Raw genomic sequence first — 22,538 nt, 5'->3', positions numbered from 1 at the left:
TATTCAATGGAGAGGAAAAGTTACGGCCAGATGGTGCATTCTGGTCAGCTTCCCAAACATGGGAATCTCAAAGGCAGTCATACAGAAAGAGGTGGGGGGTTAAAATGTTTCTGCAGACTTGATTCTCTTGTCTACTACGAGGAGGCTATCTCCTTTTACAGGCTGCATTTTAGCCACGCCAGGGACTTCATGTGCTAGCTGGAGGGGCAGTGGTAGGCATTTTCATTGCTGTTATTGGCTATTCCCCCATCTACAGCTGTTTACCCTTGAACCATCAGGTTTGCAAACAGCTTGGAGGCTGGTCAGAGCTAGCAAACTGGTTAGTGGCAGGAAATTCTGGGCCTGTCCATTTTTGGGCTCAAACACAAACCAATGCGAATTCACTCCATACACTGGACAAACTCAAGGACAGCTTTGTACAAACGATGCACAAAACATGGTCGATAGACTCAAGTTTCCTTAACATAGTTCATGTGTGCTTTTTGAGGTACGATAAAACAAAACACAAGTAAGTGTCACAGGTTGAAACATGATATTCTATGTTCGATTGATTTGATTGGCCGTCATTTTAAAAACTGGGGTTTTTGTTCCAGATTTTTAACTACCATTTGTCTTTTACATCTTTACAATGCCCCAAATCACTTTCCTGTCAATCACTGATGTTTGACATGTCATCACTTGTTAACTAGCTAGATTCAACAGACAGTTTAAACACAGCAAGATTCTATCTTCAGAAAAATGAGATATATAACTCCATTGATCAATAAATTATGTTGGCTGAGGGCGGTCAGGGAGCCAGGATAACAACAATCCTCTTCAGATTAGGCCATGTATATTTTACATTTAGTGTGGTCGGAAGGAAGGAACCTAGTCGAATGTTTTATTCAAAATATGGCACTCGAATAGTCCAGCACTTCAATACTGCACTGTGACATGAACCTAGATTTTGTGGGCAAATGCAAGCATGAGGATTGAAAGACCCAAAGAACCATAGTTAGGGATAACTAAAGATATAGGAGAAAGTGAGGACTGCAGATGCTGAAGGTAAGAATCGGGAGTATGTTGCTGGAAAAGCACAGCAGGTCAGGGCAGCATCCGAAGAGCAGGAGAGTCAACGTTTCAGGCCTAAGCCCTTCCTAATGAGGGGATTGCTGCCTGACCTGCTGTGCTTTTCCAGCACCACACTTTCCGACCCATAACTAAATATGTGCAAAGATAAAGATCTAGAAACCACAAACAATTTGAAAACACCAAGTTACAAGTGGCAGTAATTGTGGCACCTATCAATCTAAATAACATTCATAGAAACACAGACAACAGGAGCAGGAGGAGGAGGGTATTTGGTTCTTTGAGCAATTCAATACCCTGTTCCCACTTTCTACCCATACAGTTTGATCCCTTTAGCCCTAAGAACTATATCTAATTCCTTTAAGAAAACATTTAATGTTTTGGCCTCAAAGTTTTGTGGCAGAGAGTTACACAGACTCTCTGGATGAATTATAGTCTCCTCATTTCAGTTCTAAATGGCCAACCTCATATCCTTAGATGGCAACCCCTGGTTCCGGATACCCCGTCATCCTTCCTGTCTAATCCTTTTAGAATTCTATAAGTTTCCAAGAAATCCCTTTTGTTCTTCTAAATTCCAGTGACTATAGCCCTCAGAGATCTAATTTCTCTTCACACATTGAACCAAACATTGCAGGACTCAGTCTAGCAAACCTTCAAAGCACTCCCTTTACAGCCAGAATATCCTTCCTCAGGTAAGGAGTCCACACCTACACACACTACTCCAGTTATGATCTCATCAAGCCCCTGCACCATTGCAGCAATATATCACCGCTCCTGTACTCAAACCCTCTCACAATGAAGGATAACATATCATTTGTCTGCTTCACCACTTGCATGCTTACTTTCAGCAACTGGTGTACCTGGGTTACATTCCATATCCCCCTTTTCCAACTTATTCCCAGTCAGATAATGAGCTACCTTGCTGTTTTTGCTTTCAAAATAGATAACCTCATATTTACCCACACTATATTGCATCTGCCCTATATTTGTCCACTCACTCAACTTGTCCAAATAACACTGAAGCATCTCTGCATCCTACTCACAGTTCATCCTCCCACCAGCTTTGTGTCATCTGCAAATTTGGAGGCATGACATTTAGTTTCATCATCTAAATCATGAATACAAATTGTGAATAGCTGGGTCTAAGCAGTGATCCCTGCAATACTCTAATAGTCACTGGCCACCACTCAGAAAAAAACCTGTTTTGTTCTTACTCATTGTTTCCTGTCAACCAATTAGTTCTCTATCCATGTCGGTACATGCAAGTCACTACACTACTGCCAATCCAATTTGTTTAAATTTCACATGGTAATTTCTTATGTGGGACCTTATTTGAAATAAATACAGCAGTTTAGTAGGTAATTTTCAAATACACCTCAAATAAATTTGTTGGTTAATCATTAACTCTTCCCTTAAAATACTGGACTAACATTGACAGAAATTATTAGTGGTTAACAAAAACATTTTTGTCATCAAGTTAGTAATCGCAATAAAGACAAGAAATCCACCTACCCTTTTTTCTACTGAAAGCCCGATTCATGTTGATAAGTGTTCAGCACAAACAGTAGCAGTATTCCAGTGTTTTTTTAAATCTGAAAATGACATACAGGCATAAGATCATATAGTCCTTCTGTGATGATTACAGTCTTCAGACAGATAATTAGATATCAAGCACTATAATCTATGTGAACTCTGTAAAAACCAGCAGCTTAATAATGCATTACAGTTCTAATAAAGTGATTTTCAATGACAAAGACTCTTCTTGAAAAATATTCATGAATGACTTGTGCAGATTTGGGAGGAGAAAAAGGCTCAGTTTACTTTATTTCATTCTTGGGGTGTCTGTATTGATAACAAGACCAGCATTTTTTACCCATCCCTATGTATCACTGAGAAAGTGGTGGTGAGTCCCTAGAGGCCATGTGCTGATGGTATACCCACTTGTTCGGTTAGGGTGGGAGTTTGAGGATTTTGGCTCAGTGACACTGAAGCAGCAGTAACAAGTCAAGATTGTGGACAGCTTACAGGGAGTGATGTTCACAACAACCTGCTGCCCTCATTCTTCTCAGGTTTTTGAGAGCACAAGGCACTGTCAAAGGAGGCTTAGCAAGTTGTTGCAATGAATCTCTCAGGAGCTACACATTGCCAGCAACTTACTGGTGGTGGCAGAGAGCCTGAACATTTGAGGTGATAGTTGGTTGCCAGTCAAAAGGACTGCTGTGCTCCACAGCTTCTCAAGTATTGTTGGAGTTCAACTGATCCAGGCAAGTGGACAGTATTTCATCAGACCCCTCGCCTGTGCCTTATGAAGGCGTGCAGGCTTTACAGAGTCAGATACTGAGTTATTTGTCACACAAGTTCCAGCCTCTGACCTGCTATTGTAGCCACCGTATTTACATGACTGGCACAGATAAGTCAGCAGTAACACCCAGGTTATTGATAGAGGGGAATTCAATCATGGTAATACTACTGACTGTCAAGGGCAGGCTGTTAGATTCTCTCTTCTTGGAAATGGTCACTGCATGGCACTTCTGGCATGAATATTCCTGGCCACTTATCAGCCCAACCCTAGATAATGTCCAGGTCTTGCTGCACTTGGACACAGACTGCTTCACATTCTGAGGAGTTATGAATGGCACTAAACCTTACATAATCAATTAACTTCTTCACTCTGGCTTTATGATGGGAGGATGGTCATTGATGACACAGTTGAATTGGGTTATGCCTAGGATAATACCCTGAGGAAGTCCTGTAGAGATGACCTGGAGCTGAGACGATTAGTCTTCAACAACCAGAATCATCCTCTTTTGTACTCAGTCTGACTCTACCCAATATAAGACACCCCCTGTTTCTTATTGACTTCAATTTTGTTAGGGCTCCTTGATGTAACCCTCAGTCAACTTCCGTCTTGATGTCAATGTCTGTCACTTTCACCTCACCTTTTCAGCAACATCTCATTAAATAGCTGGCAGCTATCAACTAGGTCAAATCATCAATATTTTTCAAACCACTGATCAGCTCAATGGTGTGTTAGTTATGTACAGTGAGAAATAAACACATTAGTTAGTGCAGCCAACATTGCAATGAAAATTTTAAAATTACAACTCAACCATTGAATTTTAAGACATAACTGCAGTTTAATTTAAGATCACTGCACAAAAGCAAACAACTAGCTTGCATCTAAAAAAAATTTTCTAAATCTTCCATTGCTCCTTTAGACCCACCCAAAAACCCAATTCTTAAGCCACAAGTTTGAGCACCCCTCATGATCTATTCCCCATTGGCTCAGCATCTAATTTTCTCTAGTCTCTAAAATTACTGCTGCCAGGCACTTCACAATATTGAAGTAACTACACAAGCAAAGGTTACACCAGTAGCAAAAGAAGAACAAATTCCTCTTTGAAAGTTGTTCTTTCAATTGCTCCCAGCACCAGTCTGAGGTAACACAATCCAGATCATTAAAATTTGCTGCATAAAACATGCTGTCTTTTCCCCCTGGAATTTCTTTCATCAAATATGTTAGACGTACATCTCCTCTAGTTAATGCTTCTCTTGCCTGTCGAAACAGTTACCTTCCCCAGACCTCAGCCAAACATGTATCAAAATATGAAATATTTCTTGTAATTTTTTTCCTTAACCTTCACTGTTGTGAAAAGGAATTTATTTAAATCATTTTAATCATGCACATAACTTGCTTAAACCGAAGTTCAGGAAAAAGTAAGCAATTTTTTGAACATTAGATTGCTTTACCTTTAATGATCTCCGAAGAATAATGTTGCTTATAAATGTAACCTCTGGAGATAAATTTAATGCCCATTCAATGGACATGAATGGAACATGAACCACTCACTCTAAATTATGATACCAATTGATTGATGAGAATGATTTAGTTCCTACAAGGTCCGTTCATACTTCCATTCAAAATGTTGAGAAAATATTTTTGTAGTGTATACAAAATATCAAGCTATAAAGTTCTTTTTGGTTAAAGTGTTACTTCTCAGTAAGGTTTAACAGAAGAGAGTTTTTTTAAACCAGTTTTAATATTTCAGTCATTTAAAACTTGTAAATCTGAGGGCAAAGCATTTACTCTCCATGTTGAAGCACCATGCAGTAAGACCAAAGTGGAGAGCTGCCAATCTTTAGAGGGACAAGGAAGACCACCATGTGCAAGGAGCCCTTCCAAGAAACATTGGAATGGCACAAGAAAAATACCCTTGCCAGGCAAACTGTCACTGAGCAATGAAAACATGAAAAGGAAGACTTGGGAGTGAGAAAACCAAAATGAGTGTCTTCAACTCATTGCGAGCAGCACGGTGGCACAGTGGTTAGCATTGCTGCCTCACAGTACCAGGGTTCAATCCCAGCCTCGGGTGACTGTCCGTGTAGTTTGCACATTCTCCCTGTGTCTGTGTGGGTTTCCTCCCATAATCCAAAAATGTGCAGGTTAGGTGACCTAGCCATCTTAAATTGTCCATAGCGTTAAGGGATGAGCAGGTTAGGTGCATTAGTCAAGGGTAAATGTAGAGTAATGGGGCAATGGGTTTGGGTGGGAAAAATTTGTTGGGCTGAAGGGCCGGTTTCCACACTGTAGAGATTCTAACTAAGAACCCAGAAGACCAAGACCTCAGGGTGTCTGTCTTGAAAACACTAATAAACGTAGAGGGGTTAAAGAGCAGACAGTGCAAGACATTTACCTGTTACTGTTGTAATGATCCACACACGTCATGTAATATAAGAAGTAGTATTTCACAAACTGCAGAACACCACATAGGCAATAATATTTGAGAGGACTGTTTGGGCATCAAGGCACTAGGAACAGCTTCGAAGAATTTTGATGGTTTCTGTAATGGCAGATCACTTCACAGCAGGACAATATAATTGGGCTTTCAAGAATCAAAGATGTCTGTGAAGGCACCAGCTAGTTACTTTCTTCTACCCTGTAGCCTTCATTAATGTGCCAGAAGGTTTGTGTATAGGTACTTTTATCTCTGAAGAATCAAAGTGATAATGAAATTATTCCCTAAAGAGAATCCAGCTAGAATTGTAAATAATGGTGGACAGAACAAAGTGAAAGTGTTCAGTGGATGGTAACGGTAGCGACTGGCAACATTTCATCATCAATTCCCCATTGTCACCCTTCTAAAATCCTGGTCCAAGTTTTGAAAGGGGCTTTAAAAAAATTCATTAACTAGCATTAAACCCATTTTAAAAAAAAAATCTGCAATGTACTTCAGTATGACAGCGCTTCCTCGTTATTCAATTCTAAAGGAAATGTCTGACGGCATTTTTTGACTTAAAAAAAACTTGTGGATTTTATGGTATTTTGGATAAGTTGCAATCTTGCAAAATTTCATAAATAATTTGTCTCCATCAAGCAGATTCCAATTTCTTGCCATATCATCCCAAACACGTCATGTTAATTATCAATCATGGGTCTATGGTGCTCCTCTCACCTGATGTTGGCTGAGTCTATTATCATGCTATACCCAGGAGAACTGGCTGGTGTGGGATCTCTCAGAATAAACTGGCATCCTAGATGCCCACACTATTTTTAAAAGGCTGTTGTGCATCCAGACAAACACTATCAGGCTGGAGCTGCCCTTCATGGTTTGTGGCATTTGCCCCAGATGTGGTAAATTTGCATAAATCTGCAGACAGGCACTTGGAGCTCATGGTGGATGGTGTGGGACATGTTCTTCCCCCCAAGGACATGTGGAAGATGCCATGCCATCCAAACCGAACACCCTTGGTCATTATGGTCTCACCTGTCTGGAAGAATGCCCAGTAGTGAAGTGCAAAGTCAATAGCTGATGGTACTGATAAAGTTAACTTACATGAGGGTAAGGTGTTGCACCACCCACTTTCATCTCATTCAATCCCTTCCCCTCTCTCTCTCTCATTTCAAATGAAAACAGCCCAAAAATGGAGCCAAGATAGGTGGCATGCTGCCCAATATTCAGCTTCTCACCCATTACAAATAGATGATCCTTTAGACAGCATGATTTTGTGTGGGGGAGTCATGCCACACTAATTTGATTCAGTTTTTTGAGGTGACAAAGATGATTGAGGAGGGAAAAGCTGTTGATGTTCACATGGACTTCAGGAAAGCCTATCAGAAGTCCCTCATAACAGGTGAAGTAACAAGGTATCGTAGTGAACTGGCAAGATGGATACAGAACTGACTTAGTCACAGGAGACAGAGGGTAGTGGTGGAAGGATGCTTTTTGGAATGGAGGGTTGTGACTAATAGTATTCCACGGGGATCACTGCTGGGTCCTCTACTATTCATGATCTTCATAAATAATTTAGAGGAATCTCTAAATTATTTGCTGATCTAATTAGTAAGTTTGTGGACAATACAAAGATTGGTGGAATGCAGATAAGTGAGGAGAATTGTCAGAGGACACAGCAGGATATAGATCAGTTGGAGGCATGAGCAGAAAAATGGCAGATGGAGTTTAACCCAGACAAATGTGAGGTGATGTACTTTGGAAATTCAAGTACAATGCAGGTAGTTAAGGTAGTAAGAAAAAGGTTTATGGCATGCTTGCCTTCATTGGAAGGGGCATTGAGTATAAGGATAGAGAGGTTATGCTGCAGCTTTATTGAACTTTAGTTAGGCCACATTTGGAATACTGTGCACCACTCTGGTCACCATACTACCTGAAGGATGTGGATGCTTTGGAGAGCGTACTAAAAAGGTTTACCAGGATGTTGCCTCATATGGGGGATTTTAGTGATAAAGAAAGGTTGGAGAAGCTGGGTTTGTTTTCACTGGAATGCTGGAGATTAACGGGACGACCTGATAGAAGTTCATAAGATTGTGAATGGGATGGATAGAGTAGGAAGTATGAGGTTTTTTCCTAGGGTGGAGGGGTCAATTATGAGGGGATACAGGTCCAAGGTGTCAATGAGAATGTTTAAGAAAGATGTATGAGGCAATTTTCCATACAAACGATGCTGAGTGCTTGGAACGTGCTGCCGGAATTGGTGGTGGAAGCAGACACTATAGCACCATTCACGAAGCACCTGGATGAATGCATGAATAGAAAGGGAACAGAGGGGTATGGATCTTGTAAGTGAAAACAGTTTTAGTACAGAAAGGCAAAATATGTTGGTGCAGGCTTGGATGGCCTGTTCCTGTGCTATGTTGCTCTTTGTTCTTTATTCTTTGTTCTCTTTATTCTTATAACCACCCAAAGTGGCCAACTAACCCTGTCCAAACTTCTAGACTGATATCTGAGGATATCCTTGACTTACTGTACCAGGAACCATTCACTGAAGCCTATCTCCTTTGACTTGATTGAGGATTGCTGACAACCCAGGAAAAGCATCCTGGCTTTGTATCAGTGCCAGATAGACATAAGGAGAGCCAGGTTGCTGTGGTCTTGGGCGGACAAAGGCAGGGATGTTGTGAGCGTCCAGATACATTCACGGTGAGAGAGAGCTGAGAGGGCAAGTAAACTGCCGAGATGCAACCTGGGCCAATCTGTTCCTCTGCATAAAGTCTTCTTGTTGGAGCATATCTATTCTGACTGAAGACACATCCTGGAGTGCAGTGTAAGTGGATCCTGTAATGGACCTTTTAAGTGCATTTTGAAACATTCGAGAGGCTCCCAAAAGGCCAGCAAGTGTCAGACACCAGGATTTCCAAGATGGCAGCTCAATGAAAGAAGCAGAAAGACTACAGTCAGGTACCTGGTCTGACTTTCATTTTGAAATTGTTGACGTTTGTTACCTGATGACAGGTAGTAGAATAGTAAACATTGTATGAATGAGGCATGATTTGCAGTTACTGAGGCTGACAATAAGCAATGATAATGATCCCCATGAATAGGCAACCCATTGGTACTTAATAAGAATTTAGTCTTAATACCCTGTTTAAAAATGTAACAAATTGGTCCTGATGTGGAGAAAAGCCTCATTTGACTTCTGACATGGTTCTCCTATACTTCCCTCCATGTCGTTCAGGCCACAATAAAAGTCAGTCCATAGACTGAAAGAATGTTTTGGCTCAAGATTCTTTGTTTGCATATACAAGGAACTAAGCAGAGACTGATAGCAGGACTATTAACAAGTGCTGGCATGAAACATCTACCTATTCATGCTTGAAGTCAGCAAGGTGAATAAATCAATTGAAAATATGAATTTCACAGCAATAAAGCAAATAAGCATTTGGTGGAAAAATGCCACGAAAGGATCACATTTCTGCTCTGTGACAGCTGTGCGCAAAAACTTACTTTAACTTGCTGTGGGCTGACTGCCCCCATTCCCACTTCTCAGCTCTTTTGGATATTTATTCCACGCTGTATACACTGCAAACTAACAGAGTGTGGCATACAGAAAACCTGGCCAGTAAATTTAATATAAAGGTGTGTTTGTATTTTATGGAAAATGATTGAAAAGTACGGACATACTTTCATGTTCAGTGAGCTTCAAAGAACTTTTGAAATGTTTATTAGCATTGATATGTTAACACGTAACCAGCCTGAACGTTTCATTGGTTTATTGAAGATGCTGCCTGATCAGCTAAGTTTTTCCACATTTAACGTTTTTGCTTTTGTAAAATTGAACCATTCCCCTGTCCTTTCCATTTCTTTAGTCTGAAACTTTAAATCTCCTCATTTAACAGCTACCATTTGTCCCATTTTTCACTGAGCTCTCAAAAGCCCTGGTGCTCTTGCTGTTCCAGAGTTAGCTGCACTTACAACAACTTCTTACAAGGGAAAAAACAGATGTCCACAAACAGGTTTAACCAATGGGCATGCCAGATGATGTTTTGTTCTAACAAAATTGTGAATCATGCATCAATTTCTTGTTTCTTATCTGTTCAATGTAAAAACAAAGATCACAATTTACTCCGTGAACAGTTCTTTTTTTATTCAGCATAACTTTGATCACTTCTACTTCTTGTGTGGAGCTTCACTTGCAAGGAATGCATATTTAGACTAAGTGCATGTTCCTGAATTCCCCAAATTTAATTTACTGTTATCACATGTACCAAGATACAGTGAAAAGTGATCTTTTCCATTTTCTGCAGGCAGCTCATACCATGCAAAGTGCATTAGGTAGCAGACCAGAGTGCAGAATACAGTGTTACAGCCACAGAGAAGGTGCAGAGAGAGATCAACACCAACATTTGAGAGTTCCATTCAAACATCGGGTAGCAGCGAGGAAGCAACTGTTCTTGAATCTGTTGGTACGTGTATTCAAACCTTTATACCTTCATCCCAATGGAAGAGGGTGGAAGAGAGTATAACCAGGGTGGCAGGACTCTTTGAGTATGTTGGATGCTTTTCCTGAGGTAGTGGCAAGTGTCCATGGAGTCCATGGAAGGCTGGTTTTTGTGATAGACTGGGCTGTGCTCACAACTCTTTATAATTCTTTGAGGTCTTTGGTAGACCAGTTGGTGTATCAAGCTGTGATGCATCCAAATAGGATACTTCCTACAGTACATCTGTAAAAATTGGTCAGAGTCTTTGGGGACAAGCTGAATTTCCTTAGACGTTGCTGTGCTTTCTTGATTGTCACATTGTTGTGGGTGGAACAGGACAGATTGTGGTGATTGGCATTCCTTGGAACTTGACACGCTCAACCATCCCCACCTCAGCACTATTGATACAGACCAGGGGCGTGCCCTCAACTCCACTTCCTGCAGTCGATAACCAGCTCCTTCATTTTGCTGATGTTGAGGGAGAGATTGTTGACTTTACACCATGCCGCTAAGCATTCAATGTCTTTCTTGAACTCTGTCTTGTCCTTATTTGAGATCCAACTGACAACAGGAGTGTCATCAACAAACTTGTAAATGGAGTTGGGGCAGAATTTGGCCACACAGTGGTAAGCGTATATGGAATACAATAGGAGGCTGGGTACAAATCCTTGTGAGGTAGCCAGTATCGAAGATTATCATGGAGGTGGCATTGTTGTCTATCCTTATTGATTGTGGTCTGTGATGCAGGAAGTCAACAGTGTCGCCCCTTCTATCTACCACAGGAATTTACCACCGCTATACTAACTGCTGTGTACAAACCACCACAAGTAAAGGTTGAGATAGCTCTGGATGTGCTGAACTCCACCACTAACACCCTGGAGGTGGATCACCCCGAGGCTCTGTTTATTGTGACTGGCAACTTCAATCAAGCTAATCTAAGGAAAGTGTTGCCCAAGTACTATCAGAACATTACCTGCCCCACCCGGGGTGGACATTTTAGACCACTGCTGCACAACTCTGAAGGATGCCTACTGCTCCATCCCTGCCCTCATTTCAGGAACTCTGACTACAATGCCATGTTTCTTCTTCCAGCTTATAGGCAAAAGCTCAAGCAGGAGACCCTCTCGCAGATACAGGTCCATTACTGGTCGGAAGAGGCCGAGGCAAAGGATCAGCTGACTGGGCCATGTTCAAACAGTCCGCAGGTACCTTGGACGAGTACATCACCACCATCACAGACTTTATCAGCAAGTGTGTAGAGGACTGCATACAGAGGAAGTCAATCTGTGTGTTCCCCAACAGGAAATCCTGGATGAATCAGGACATACAGAACCTGCTAAAAACCAAGTGTGAGGCCTTCAGATCAGGAGACCCACTCAAATATAAGAAACCTAAGTATGACCATCGCAGGGCCATTAAGGCAGCCAAGGTTCAATACCAAACCAAACTAGAGACTCAGATAGACACCCAGTGACTATGGCAAGGACTGAAAGACATCACAGGCTCTAAAAAGAGACAGTGCAAGAGAGTAGACAATGACATATCCCTTCCCGATCATCACAAAGTCTTCTATGCTCACTTTGAGCAGAATTTCAGTGGAGAGGTAACATCTATCCTGACAAGTCCTGATGAACCTATCCCAACAGTCACTGCATCAGAGGTCAGATCAGTTTTCCTTTGTGAGAATCCAAGGAAAGTGATGGGAGCAGACGGAGTGCCAGGCCGTGTACACAGAGCCTGCACAGATCAACTGGCAGAGGTCTTCTCGATATCTTCAACCTCTCTCTGTAGCAGGTCACTGTCCCTGCCTGTTTCAAGAGGGCCAAAATCATCCCTGTGCCTAAGGCGGCTCATGCAGCATGTCTCAATGACTACCGCCCAGTGGCCCTAACTTCGGTGGTCATGAAGTGTTTTGAAAAGCTAGTCATGGCATTACTCAACTCCAGCCTCCCCACTACTCTTGACTCCAATTTGTCTATTGGACCAACAGATCCATGTCAGATGTTATATTACTTACCCTTCACTCCTTCCTAGAACATCTTGACGCCAAGAACAGCTACGGAAGAATCATACACATTGACTACAGTTCAGCCTTCAACACTATTATCCCCTCGAGACTGATTACTAAACTTAGTGATCTCGGACTAAGCCCCACTCTCTGCAACTGGATCCTCAGTTTCCTGACCCACAGGCCACAATCAGTGAAGATTGAGGGCTATATTTCATCCTCACTAACACTCAACACTAGAGACCCCCAGGGGTGCGTTCTCAGTCCTCGCTGTATACCCATGACTGCACTACCAAATAGCAGACTAATGCCATTTACAAGTTCGCTGATGACACCACCATAGTCAGTCGAATCTCAGATGGCGACGAAACAGACTACAGACAGGAGGTGGAGGACCTTGAAAAATGGTGCACTCAATGTCGGCAAAACCTAAGAGCTCATTACTGACTTTTGGCAGGATGTTACTCATGCCCCCTACACATTAATAGCACAGAGGCGGAACAAGTGGAGAGTGTTAAGTTCCTGGGAGTGGTCATCCACAACTGGCTTTTTGTGGACTCTTCATGTGGGTGCGCTGGTTACAAAGGCCCAACATCTCTTCTTCCTCAGGCAGCTGAGGAAATTTGGCACGACGGCGAATACCCTTGCCAACTTTTGTGGGTGCGCCATTGAGAGCATTCTGTCTGGATATATAACTACCTGGTATGGCAACTGTACCATTCAAGATCAGAGACGGTTACAGAGAGTGGACAATCACAAAGGCCAACCTTCCACCCATAGAATCCATCTACCAGGCCCGCTGTCAAGGAAAGGCAGCATTCTCACAGATCCATCCCATCCTGGCAATGTTTTTCTACAACCTCTATCAACGGGGAGAAAGTACAGAAGACTGAACATACGCACCATCTGGTTTCATAACAGTTTCTACTCTACTATTGTTAGAATACCGAATTGTCTCACAAACTCTTAACATTTGCCTGTCGCTGTTTACCTTTTATTTATTTACCGAGGCTACTCAACTCTGTGATCTGCCTGTAATGCTCACAAGACAAAGCTTTTCACTGTGCCTCGGTACACATGACAATAAATTCAATTCAATTCAATTCTAATTGCAAGGCAGCAGCCAATATGTGCTCTGGTAATCTGAAGCTAAACCTATTTCAGCCTACCATCTGGGATAGCATTGAGAAGACCTTTGTTGTTTTCTTGAATCTCGTGTTTTACTTATAATCTTCTGTTTGTGCAACTGTTGCTATTGTAGCAACCAAGGAAGATTTCACATCTCACTCTCCTTCTCTTTTTTGAACCAAGTAGCAGTACCAGATCCAATCAGCCTGCCATTTGGTATCTCCATAAAAATGCTTGCCATCACACCCAACATCTTAGTCTAGGAACATTTCAGTTGATAGCCTCAGTAAATTCCCAATTAAGATAGCCAAAAGCAAACTACACCAAAGAGATAACTGCTGCCATCTAGAACTTTGCTGCAGCTGTATTTTCATTTTTGCTCACCAGTTGTTAGATCTCCCAAATGCAAGTTGAGAATTTTGGCTCAGCTCACTTTTCTCTTGCTTTACTTTAACGATCTTGTGAGGAGCAAGACCAATATCAAAAATAGCTAAAAGTCCTCCTAGCAAATACATTGAAAATACCAATGTAAATATACATAGGCCTTCCAGAAAGATCTCAGGTTGAGCTTACAATCATAAAATCTTAGACTCTCAACAGTGTGGAAACAAGCCCATCAGTCCAGTAAGTCCACAGTAACCCTCCAAGGAGTAACCCACCTAGACCTAGTCCCCTAACACTCTACTTTTACCCCTGCTTAATGCACTTAACCTATACATCCCTGAACACAATCGGCAATTTTAGCACGGCCAATTCACCTAACTTGCACATCTTTAGGTTGTGGGAGGAAACCAGAGCACCTAGAGGAAACCCTCGCAGACATGGGGAGAATCTGCAAACTCCACACAGACAGTTGCTGAAAGGTGGACTCAAACCTGAGTTCCTGACAATGTGAGGCAGCAGTGCTAACCACTGAGCAATCGTGCCACCAAGTGTGTTGAGGTAGCTGAACTGCAAATCTCAATAGTGTAGGTAAGACATTCCTCAATCTAGAACATAAATATTGTTCAAGATCTGAGTAGAGATCAATAACTAAGAGAAACCCAAACCTCCAGGGAATGGCTGAAGGGACAGCACAATAAAATTCCATGCTTTGAAATTTTTACTTGAGCAAACGATAAAGCACAATTGACTCAACTACCTTTGTAGGAACTGATACTTTGAAACCCAAAACAAAACATACCTCTGTTTCTTTTAGCTCAACCAAAAACACTTTTCATCAATACATTTTTCCAAAGGGTTTCTATTCTCCCTGAAGCAGTCCAATATGTTTTTTTTGTTTCTCAGGGTCTATTCCTAAACTTTCCCTTTCCCAGACTGAAAACTTTTGATGTCAGAACCACCATTCACAGTGAGATTTCTCCTGGAGATTTGTCTTTTTCCTCAACCAAACTGAAATTTCTATCCTAGTTTTACTGCTCATGAGTTTGGTCTTTTCAATCTGAAGGCAAGGTTACAGCTGCATTCCTGTGTGTGAATCATGGCATCTCACTGGCAGTCCTTCTTCCAGACCTTGGCAAACAAATCTTATCCGAGAGTTTTCAGGGACACCTCGGACCCTTCTCCTCCCAAATCAGACTTCCACCAGAACACAAATCAAATCGATCCTGCATCCAGTCAGAAATGCTGATCCGTGATCCTGGAGACCCCAGTACTCTTTGTCTTCAAAGTAAATGGACAGACCAAAGCACAATGGTTTACTTCTGGGAATTTGGAGACTCGCAAACTATCTACCATGTACACAGGCTGGTGCCACTGCTTGCAAGATCAATAGTTTACACTTTCCTCCCAGGAAAACAAGCTGGGTCTCCTTCAATCTCTAATAGTCAAGCCACTTTTGGTTGCTTTGAAGCAGATGTCAGAACTGGTCACATGACTCACCTCATTTCACCTTATATTAAAGGCACAATCCTAAATCATAACAATCTCATAACTGTAACAACGTACAATAAAACATTGTGATGACCATGGAAAGCTGATATAAAATGATTGGGTTCTGTTTTGCAGAAAGAAGCACAAATGGGTCATTTTCATCACTGAACAAATGCTCCTTGCTGATCATGCACAGAGTTGCCGAGAAAGCAGACTGACTACATGAGCAAGAGAGAATTTTGGAGCATTTCTAAATAATCTATAAGCAGTATTGAAGAAGAGTACAATGAACCTTTGAAAGTACAATCTTCTCAGTCCCATAGAAGAACAACTATTCCATTCAAATAAACACAAACCTGTGAATGCTGGAAATCTGTCAACTTTGTCAACCACCTGGGATCAATGTGGATTTCACCAGTTTCTACATTTCCCCTCATCCCTCCTTGCCCCAGATCAAACCTTCCAACTCGGCACTCCCCTCTTGAACTGTCCTACCTGTCCATCTTCCTTTCCATCTATCCGGTCCAACCTCTCCCTCCTTTCTGACATATCACCTTCCCCCCTACTTTCAACGATCTATCACATTCCCAGCTACCTTCCCTCCAGAACCCACCCCCCACCTCCCCCATATACCTCTCAGCCCCCTTGGCCCACAAACCTCATTCCTGATGAAGAGCTTATGCTTGAAATATCACCTGTCCTGCTCCTCGGATGCTGCCTGATCCAGCACCACACTCTTCGTCTCTGATCTCCTGCATCTGTAGTCCTCACTTTCTCCTGTATTCTTCTAGCCCTCTGTTTCAACTTTTCTATTCAGTTTGCTATCATTTATGAATCGTTTTATCTGATAAGGATGACAGGTTATTTTATTGTCTTGACCACAGGTGTCAGAATCTACATGTGTCTTTGAATGATACACATGAGCAAACATACCTTAGACATCTAGACAGATCTGTAAGTTAAATGAAACCAAAATGATAACACAGGTAAAGATTCTTGCTGATGCAAGTGATTTCATTGACAAAGTTTGGTTAACAACTCAGGATTCATGCCTATTCCTTGCTATCACAAGATTTTACAGAAAAGTTGGCAAGAGTGAAGGAACCTCGGGTGGAACAAATAATCAGCTCAACAGGCATAGTTATCTTACAAGTATTGAGGAATACTGCCTCTCCAAGGAGTAAAAAACAGAACAACTACTGCAGTGAGTTCCCATAGATCATTACAAAAACATAGCATGACTTATGTGTGCAGTGACTGCCCTAGTCTGTTTCTTCAAGCTTGTTATTGAAATTCTTCTGGTGAATGTAGTTGTGTTGCTACCTGCAACAGTTGGCAGGATTGAAGCACAGTGTTATGAAGTACTAGTTGTTCTGGGCACTCACTCTACTGGCCGCCATTCAATGTCTATAAAAAAAAAGGAAATGTAACATTATAATGTTGGCTGTAAGAATTCCTATCGAACAATGCTCATAGAATAAAGACAGAGACTGTTCCAATGATGAAGAAGAGGGAATGAATATGAATGGATATGTTAAGAAAATGATGCATTGAGCTCTCCATGGTTTTGCTGTTTTCCAATTTCTCTATAATTTGCACATTGACAATGTTCAATGAAGCCTCTTTCAATGGAAATGGTTCAGGTTTCAAAAGCAAAAATAATGTCACTTAATCTTATCTACTTGTAGGAAACTACGTATGGGGAATTGCAAGATGCTGAACTGGGAGGTTTTAGGCAAGGATTGGTGTAGGGAGGGATGATTGACATTATAATACTCCTTCTAGATGGTTAAATATTGAATGAGGTTTCAGTTATTTATATAACCTGTCAGGAACTGTTTTGCTTTCATGTGCTCTAGTCTCATTGCAACAATTATATTTTCATTTGTGACATTCTTTATTGCTGATCATTCACTTTCTACCATTCTCTAACTACCTAACAATTATCAGGCTCACTTAGTCCATGCAATCTCCTCTCCATTTTACCCTGAATTCATTACTACAATACCATTTCTGACTGGCACCTCACCCTATTCCCTCCTTTACCTTGTATCTGTTCAGTGAGATTATTAATTCAACTTCTATAGTGACTATATCACCTTTGAATGGCTCTGTTGTTCTTAATTTGCCTTGTTGTTTCCATTGTGCATAATTGCTTTTAAATCTTTCTGACAATTCTTACTTCATCTTCTTAATTCCTAAATTCTTTGTTCTCCACATCTTGCATCAGCATATTCATGCACTTTCCTTCCATAAAAGACGGTCAAATCATTTTGTCAGCTGCACTTTTCCCACTGACTCACTTATTTTACCCCCATAAGCTGTGAATGACCTTATGAATGAGGTCAGCAAGGGCAGCATGGCCAATGTGTTTTGTATCAATCTAGGAAAGGTGATCAACAACAGAAAGGCAACAATTCTGAACTCATTTGAAGAGAAGCACATAATAGGAGGTCAGCGATGAATAGGAGCTTGCAGCTTGTATGTCATGCTTTCCAAGTTGGCAATATTTTGCTTAACTGTTCACCTTGCCTCTATGCTCCCCTGCCTGACAGTACTGCTCAGGGAGATAGCTTACAGCTGATATCACCAGCTTGTTAATCAAGACCCAGGCTAATGCACTGGAACACAAGCCCAAATCCAATCATGCCAACTTGTGGAACTTGAATTCAATTAATAAATCTAAAATGCAACACTAATTTCAGTAAGAGTGACTATTGACGGAATCTTCCCAGACACTTAAATAACATAAACATTGGTGAGAAACTCGAGAAAATAGAATAAGATAGCCAACTAGGAGATGCACAAAGTTGAGAGCAAAATGGCCAATGCTCCCATTAAGTGTTGAACAGCAAAACAACAATCATGCAAAAGAATGGCTAGCAAGCTTTTTGCATCTATTTGCATGCATTAGCATGTTATTATTAGTTAGTCTCACCTCATTTACATGCAGTTTGCCATTCTCCCATTTACCAGCTCAAAAATGGAAGATGACAAATTCCCAGCCTGAAAGTCAGAGCTGCATTCTTCAGTCAAGTCAAGGGAGAGAGCTTTCAGTGGGGGGTCCCACCATAGTAAGTCAAATGCAGCCTCTGAAATCAGTCTAGAGTCCTAGGGTTAGTCAATCATCAGGAAGGTAACCATTGTTAAGGTACAAAGTTAAAAATCACACAACACCAGGTCATAGTCCAACAGGTTTAATTGGAAGCACACTAGTGTACACCCCAGTCCAACACCGGCATCTCCAAATCATCGTGAAGGTATCCATACTTCTTCATTCTAGGTGTGGGACATAGTCAGTCCTGTGGGTCCCATGCAACCAGTCCAGGGAGTCACGATAATTCTGTCAAGGAGCTGCAGGGATCTGGTCACTCATCAGTTGAGCCATCAGTCCAAGTTACTGAAAACCAGGTGAGGGGGAAGCAGGATAGTTATCAGGGGCTACTGCTTTCAAATGGATGCTGCAGAACTCAATTCTGGTGTTTGGTGATAGCATGCTAAGATGGAGAAGGAACAACAATTGGGAAAGGCAGGGTTGGAAATCAACATACTTGGCAGATGGGGGTGATACTGACGCAGATGATAATGCATTAGAAATTATGGGAGGGGTGGTCAATGATGGTCCACACTCCCCTGGTGCAAAGGAAGTCAGTGCAGCGCGATTGGTGGCATGATGAAGTTGGTGGGCTGAGGTAATGTTAAAGACATGAAGTCATAATTCAAACAGGTATGTGGGAAGATGAAGGCATGATATTGATAAGCTCAATATGGAGTGCCAAGTCAAGAAGCCCGGAGGCTTTAGAGAAGGGGAAGGGGCACTGTGCTAAGGGTGACTTAGATTGTCTTTTACACTCATGAGACTCGTAAATGTGCGCTAGAAATAGAAAATGGCTGACAATACACCTGGAGACGGCAGAAAAAATATTTTTATCTTCAAACTAAGCACATAGGCTCAACTTGTGAGTGATGTGAGACCCTTCAAGGGTAATTAAATTAATCAGGCTCTTCCACTGTACAGATTGAAGCCATTTATAATCATGGTATTCTGCATTTGAAATGTATGCAGTCTCTAACTTAGTGGAGTACAAATCCTGATCGTTAGTAGTCTTGGTCATGCCATCGGTCATTGCAAATTGAAAATTCTCATCTTTATGAAGTAAATGTCATCACAAATGACCTTAAAAGTGTTACCTGCAGGCCATAATTCATAGAAACAATCTAAAATGTCATATGCTTCACAAGGACACAGACTGATTTCCTCCCACCTTGACCTGCAAGTATTCACTAACATCCTCTTGTATGTGATGTTAACTATCCTGAGTGCAATGAGGAATGAAAGTGACAGCAAGGTATCAATAATCCTACAGCACTTTCAACCTCCCACGGTTATGACAATGTCCCAAAAACAAGTTGTGGAGTGGAAATATGTCGAGCTAGATATAGGCAGCATAGTGGTTCAGTGGCGAGCATGTTGCCTCACAGTGCCAGGGACTGGGTTTGATGACTGTCTGGGTAAAGTCTGCCCATTCTCCCTGCATCGGTGTGGGTTTCCTCTGGGTGCTCCAATTTCCTCCCACAGTCCAAAGATGTAGAGGTTAGGTGTATGGGCCATGCTAAATTGAGTGTAGTGTCCAGGGATGTGCAGCATAGGTGGATTGGCCATGGTAAATGCAAGGTTACAATGATAAGCTAGGAGGTGGGACTGGGTAAGATGATGTCCGAAGGATCAGTTCTAACTCAATGGGCAGAATGGCTTCTTTTGACACTGTAGGAGTTGTATGAATCTATAAAGGGTTAGGAAAGATGATTCAAACTATTGTGTAAATGTTAGAATATCTATTCAGCTTTAAATGAGAGAGGGAAATAATATTTCTTTAAGGCTAATGGTTTTAATTATAAAATGTCACCAGTTGAATTTAAGACAGTAGATTATCTCTGGTGACTCACTGAGTAAGGAAAAGCAAAGCTGATTATCTGCATTCAATGTTCTGATTGCTAAATGTGTAAAGCATGAGTGCAGGTACTGACAGGCAGATAATCATTTTTTTGATACTTTCTGGGACAGTATGAGCTTTGAAAGGAGACAAAGCAAGAAGAGAGTCAACAGAGTTGTCTGGGAGTGCCAGAGGAAACCAGTTGGAGGGAAATCAACACCACATAAATCAGTTTGATCTGTCATGCTCACATTACTGCTTGTAGGAGATTGTTGCGTGCAAATTAGTGGCAGCATTTCCTACATGACTACATTTCAAAGAAGTATACCTTTGGTTCTAAGCAGTTAGCAGTCCTTTGGTACCTCATCTATGGCTAGAGATGATTCAAAAGTTACTGCCAGGGTCCTTAAGATCTCCTCCCATTGTCTTCCTCAACAACCCAGAGTACATTTCACACTGACCTGTGGATTAATCCAATTTTAAGACATTCTAAATCTGCTAGTATCTCCTCTCTCACCATCCTCCACTCTGATCTCTATACCTGCATCATACTTTTTCCTTTCTGAAGACCAACGGAAAGCATTCATTGAGGTTCCTATATATAGCATCTACATAATCCCTAATCTGACCTGTTATTCACTACTTATTATTCATATGTTTGAAAAAAATAGGTTTTCTTTTATTCCATCTGCCAATGCTTTTCCATTCACTCTAAGATTCCTAAATTCCCTTTTAGTCCACTCCCCACCACTGCACTGATTATAGTTCTCCAGGTAGTGACATAAACTTCACTTCTTTTCTCAATCTTGATCCCACCCTTTATCTTTATGCGAACATATCTGCCCAAACTCTCTCTCTTTGACTGCCTCCCTCTTCTTACACAGTTTTATCTCCAAGTAGCTGCTCCTAGTTCATTTGGCCCAAAGCATCCCTTATTTTAGTTAAATTAGCCTTTTTGCAGTTTACAATTTCTATTCCTGTACACCCTTGTTGTTCTCCACCACTATCTCAAATCCAACAGAATTACTCCCTCCCTATCTTGCACGCAAAAATAAGCCCAATTAATTTTTAGATGGTTAAAGTTCTCTGTTATTTTTATATTTTGCTGAAATGGGATTACATATTTGATTCTCTGATTTTCGCTGACTGGGGGCCAACAATGCACATCTAACAACATGTTTGCCTCTTCTATGTTTTTTATTTCTATCCATGTGCTCACATTTGATGATTTCTCCAAGACATCACCATTTCTTATTGCCGTCATTGGTTCCTTGTTTGATAGTGTAAACCTCCATCCTCTTCTAGCCCATCTCTATCTCATCTAATACTTTATAACCATGAATTCTGAGCCGTCACTGCCACCCATCTTTGATCCAATTCTTGATCATAGCCATGAGATCATGCTCTCACATATCTATCTGTGCCCCACCTAGTTTATCTTATTCCTCATACTCCTTGAATTAAAATATACTCCTTTTTGCCTTGCTAAACTCACTTCTTTCTCATCTAGCCTCTGTTGCATCTGCATTCCAGACTCACTTATTTGTGTTTAACTTCTAATCCATTCCAAATTCTCCACCATCTCAACTTTTTAATCAGAGTCCCATCCTCTTGCTAACCTAGTTTCAATCTATTCCAACAGTAGCAAACCTCCCCATGAGAGATATCAGCCCTGTTCCTGTTCAGATATAACCCATCAATCTTGTTCTTGTCTCATCTCCAACACAAAACAGTCCTAGTGCTTCAAGAATCTTAACCCTCCACTCTGTACCACCTCAACAGCGCAAATTATCTGTCGTATCCATCTAATCCCATACTCACTACTGCATGGAACAGGGAGTAGTCAACAGAATATTACTTTTGAGGTCCTGGATATTGGACCTTGATAGTATTCCATTGATAGCCCTGAAGATGTATGCTCTGCAACGAGCTGTGCCATTGATGTGCTATTATTTTCTAGCTGGATAAATCCAATATGGCCAATTATCACCACATCAGTTTACTCTCAATCATAAGTAAAATGAGAGATGGACGTGTTGTTAACAGCATCAAGTGGCATCTACTCAGCAATGTAGTGATCATTGATGCTCAGTATAAGTTCTGTCAGGGTCACTCTGCTCCATGGTTCAAAGAGCTTTGTTTCCAAGCATGGACAAAAAGAGTTGAACTCCAGAGTGAGATGAGGATGATTGCCCTCAGAATCAAGCCTTATATGCCCAAGTATCTCAGGAAAAATAGTCTTAGGCCCAACCATCTTCATGGGTTTCATCAATTACCTCTGCTCACCATAAGATCAGAAATTTGAATGTTAATT

At 41.3% G+C, this 22,538-nt stretch overlaps 1 protein-coding gene across 5 annotated transcripts in view; it reads right to left on the bottom strand.

Annotated features, from left to right (window-relative positions):
- The window catches only part of gulp1b (GULP PTB domain containing engulfment adaptor 1b), a 386,308-nt gene that overhangs the window by 169,559 nt on the left and 194,211 nt on the right, over positions 1 to 22,538 (bottom strand). For 4 of the 5 annotated variants that reach the window (XM_060827353.1, XM_060827355.1, XM_060827354.1 and 1 more), the window contains one exon: positions 2,581 to 2,660. In XM_060827353.1, coding sequence (XP_060683336.1) covers positions 2,581 to 2,608 — 28 coding nt within the window. In that variant the 5' untranslated portion in view covers positions 2,609 to 2,660. Of the gene's footprint in view, positions 1 to 2,580; positions 2,661 to 16,613; positions 16,635 to 22,538 lie in introns of those variants that run through there. The other variant, XM_060827357.1, reaches the window with a different exon arrangement.

This window comes from Hemiscyllium ocellatum, chromosome 7, assembly GCF_020745735.1.
Source record: "Hemiscyllium ocellatum isolate sHemOce1 chromosome 7, sHemOce1.pat.X.cur, whole genome shotgun sequence".
Taxonomy (NCBI): domain Eukaryota; kingdom Metazoa; phylum Chordata; class Chondrichthyes; order Orectolobiformes; family Hemiscylliidae; genus Hemiscyllium; species Hemiscyllium ocellatum.
This window is presented reverse-complemented; position numbering and strand designations above follow the sequence as displayed.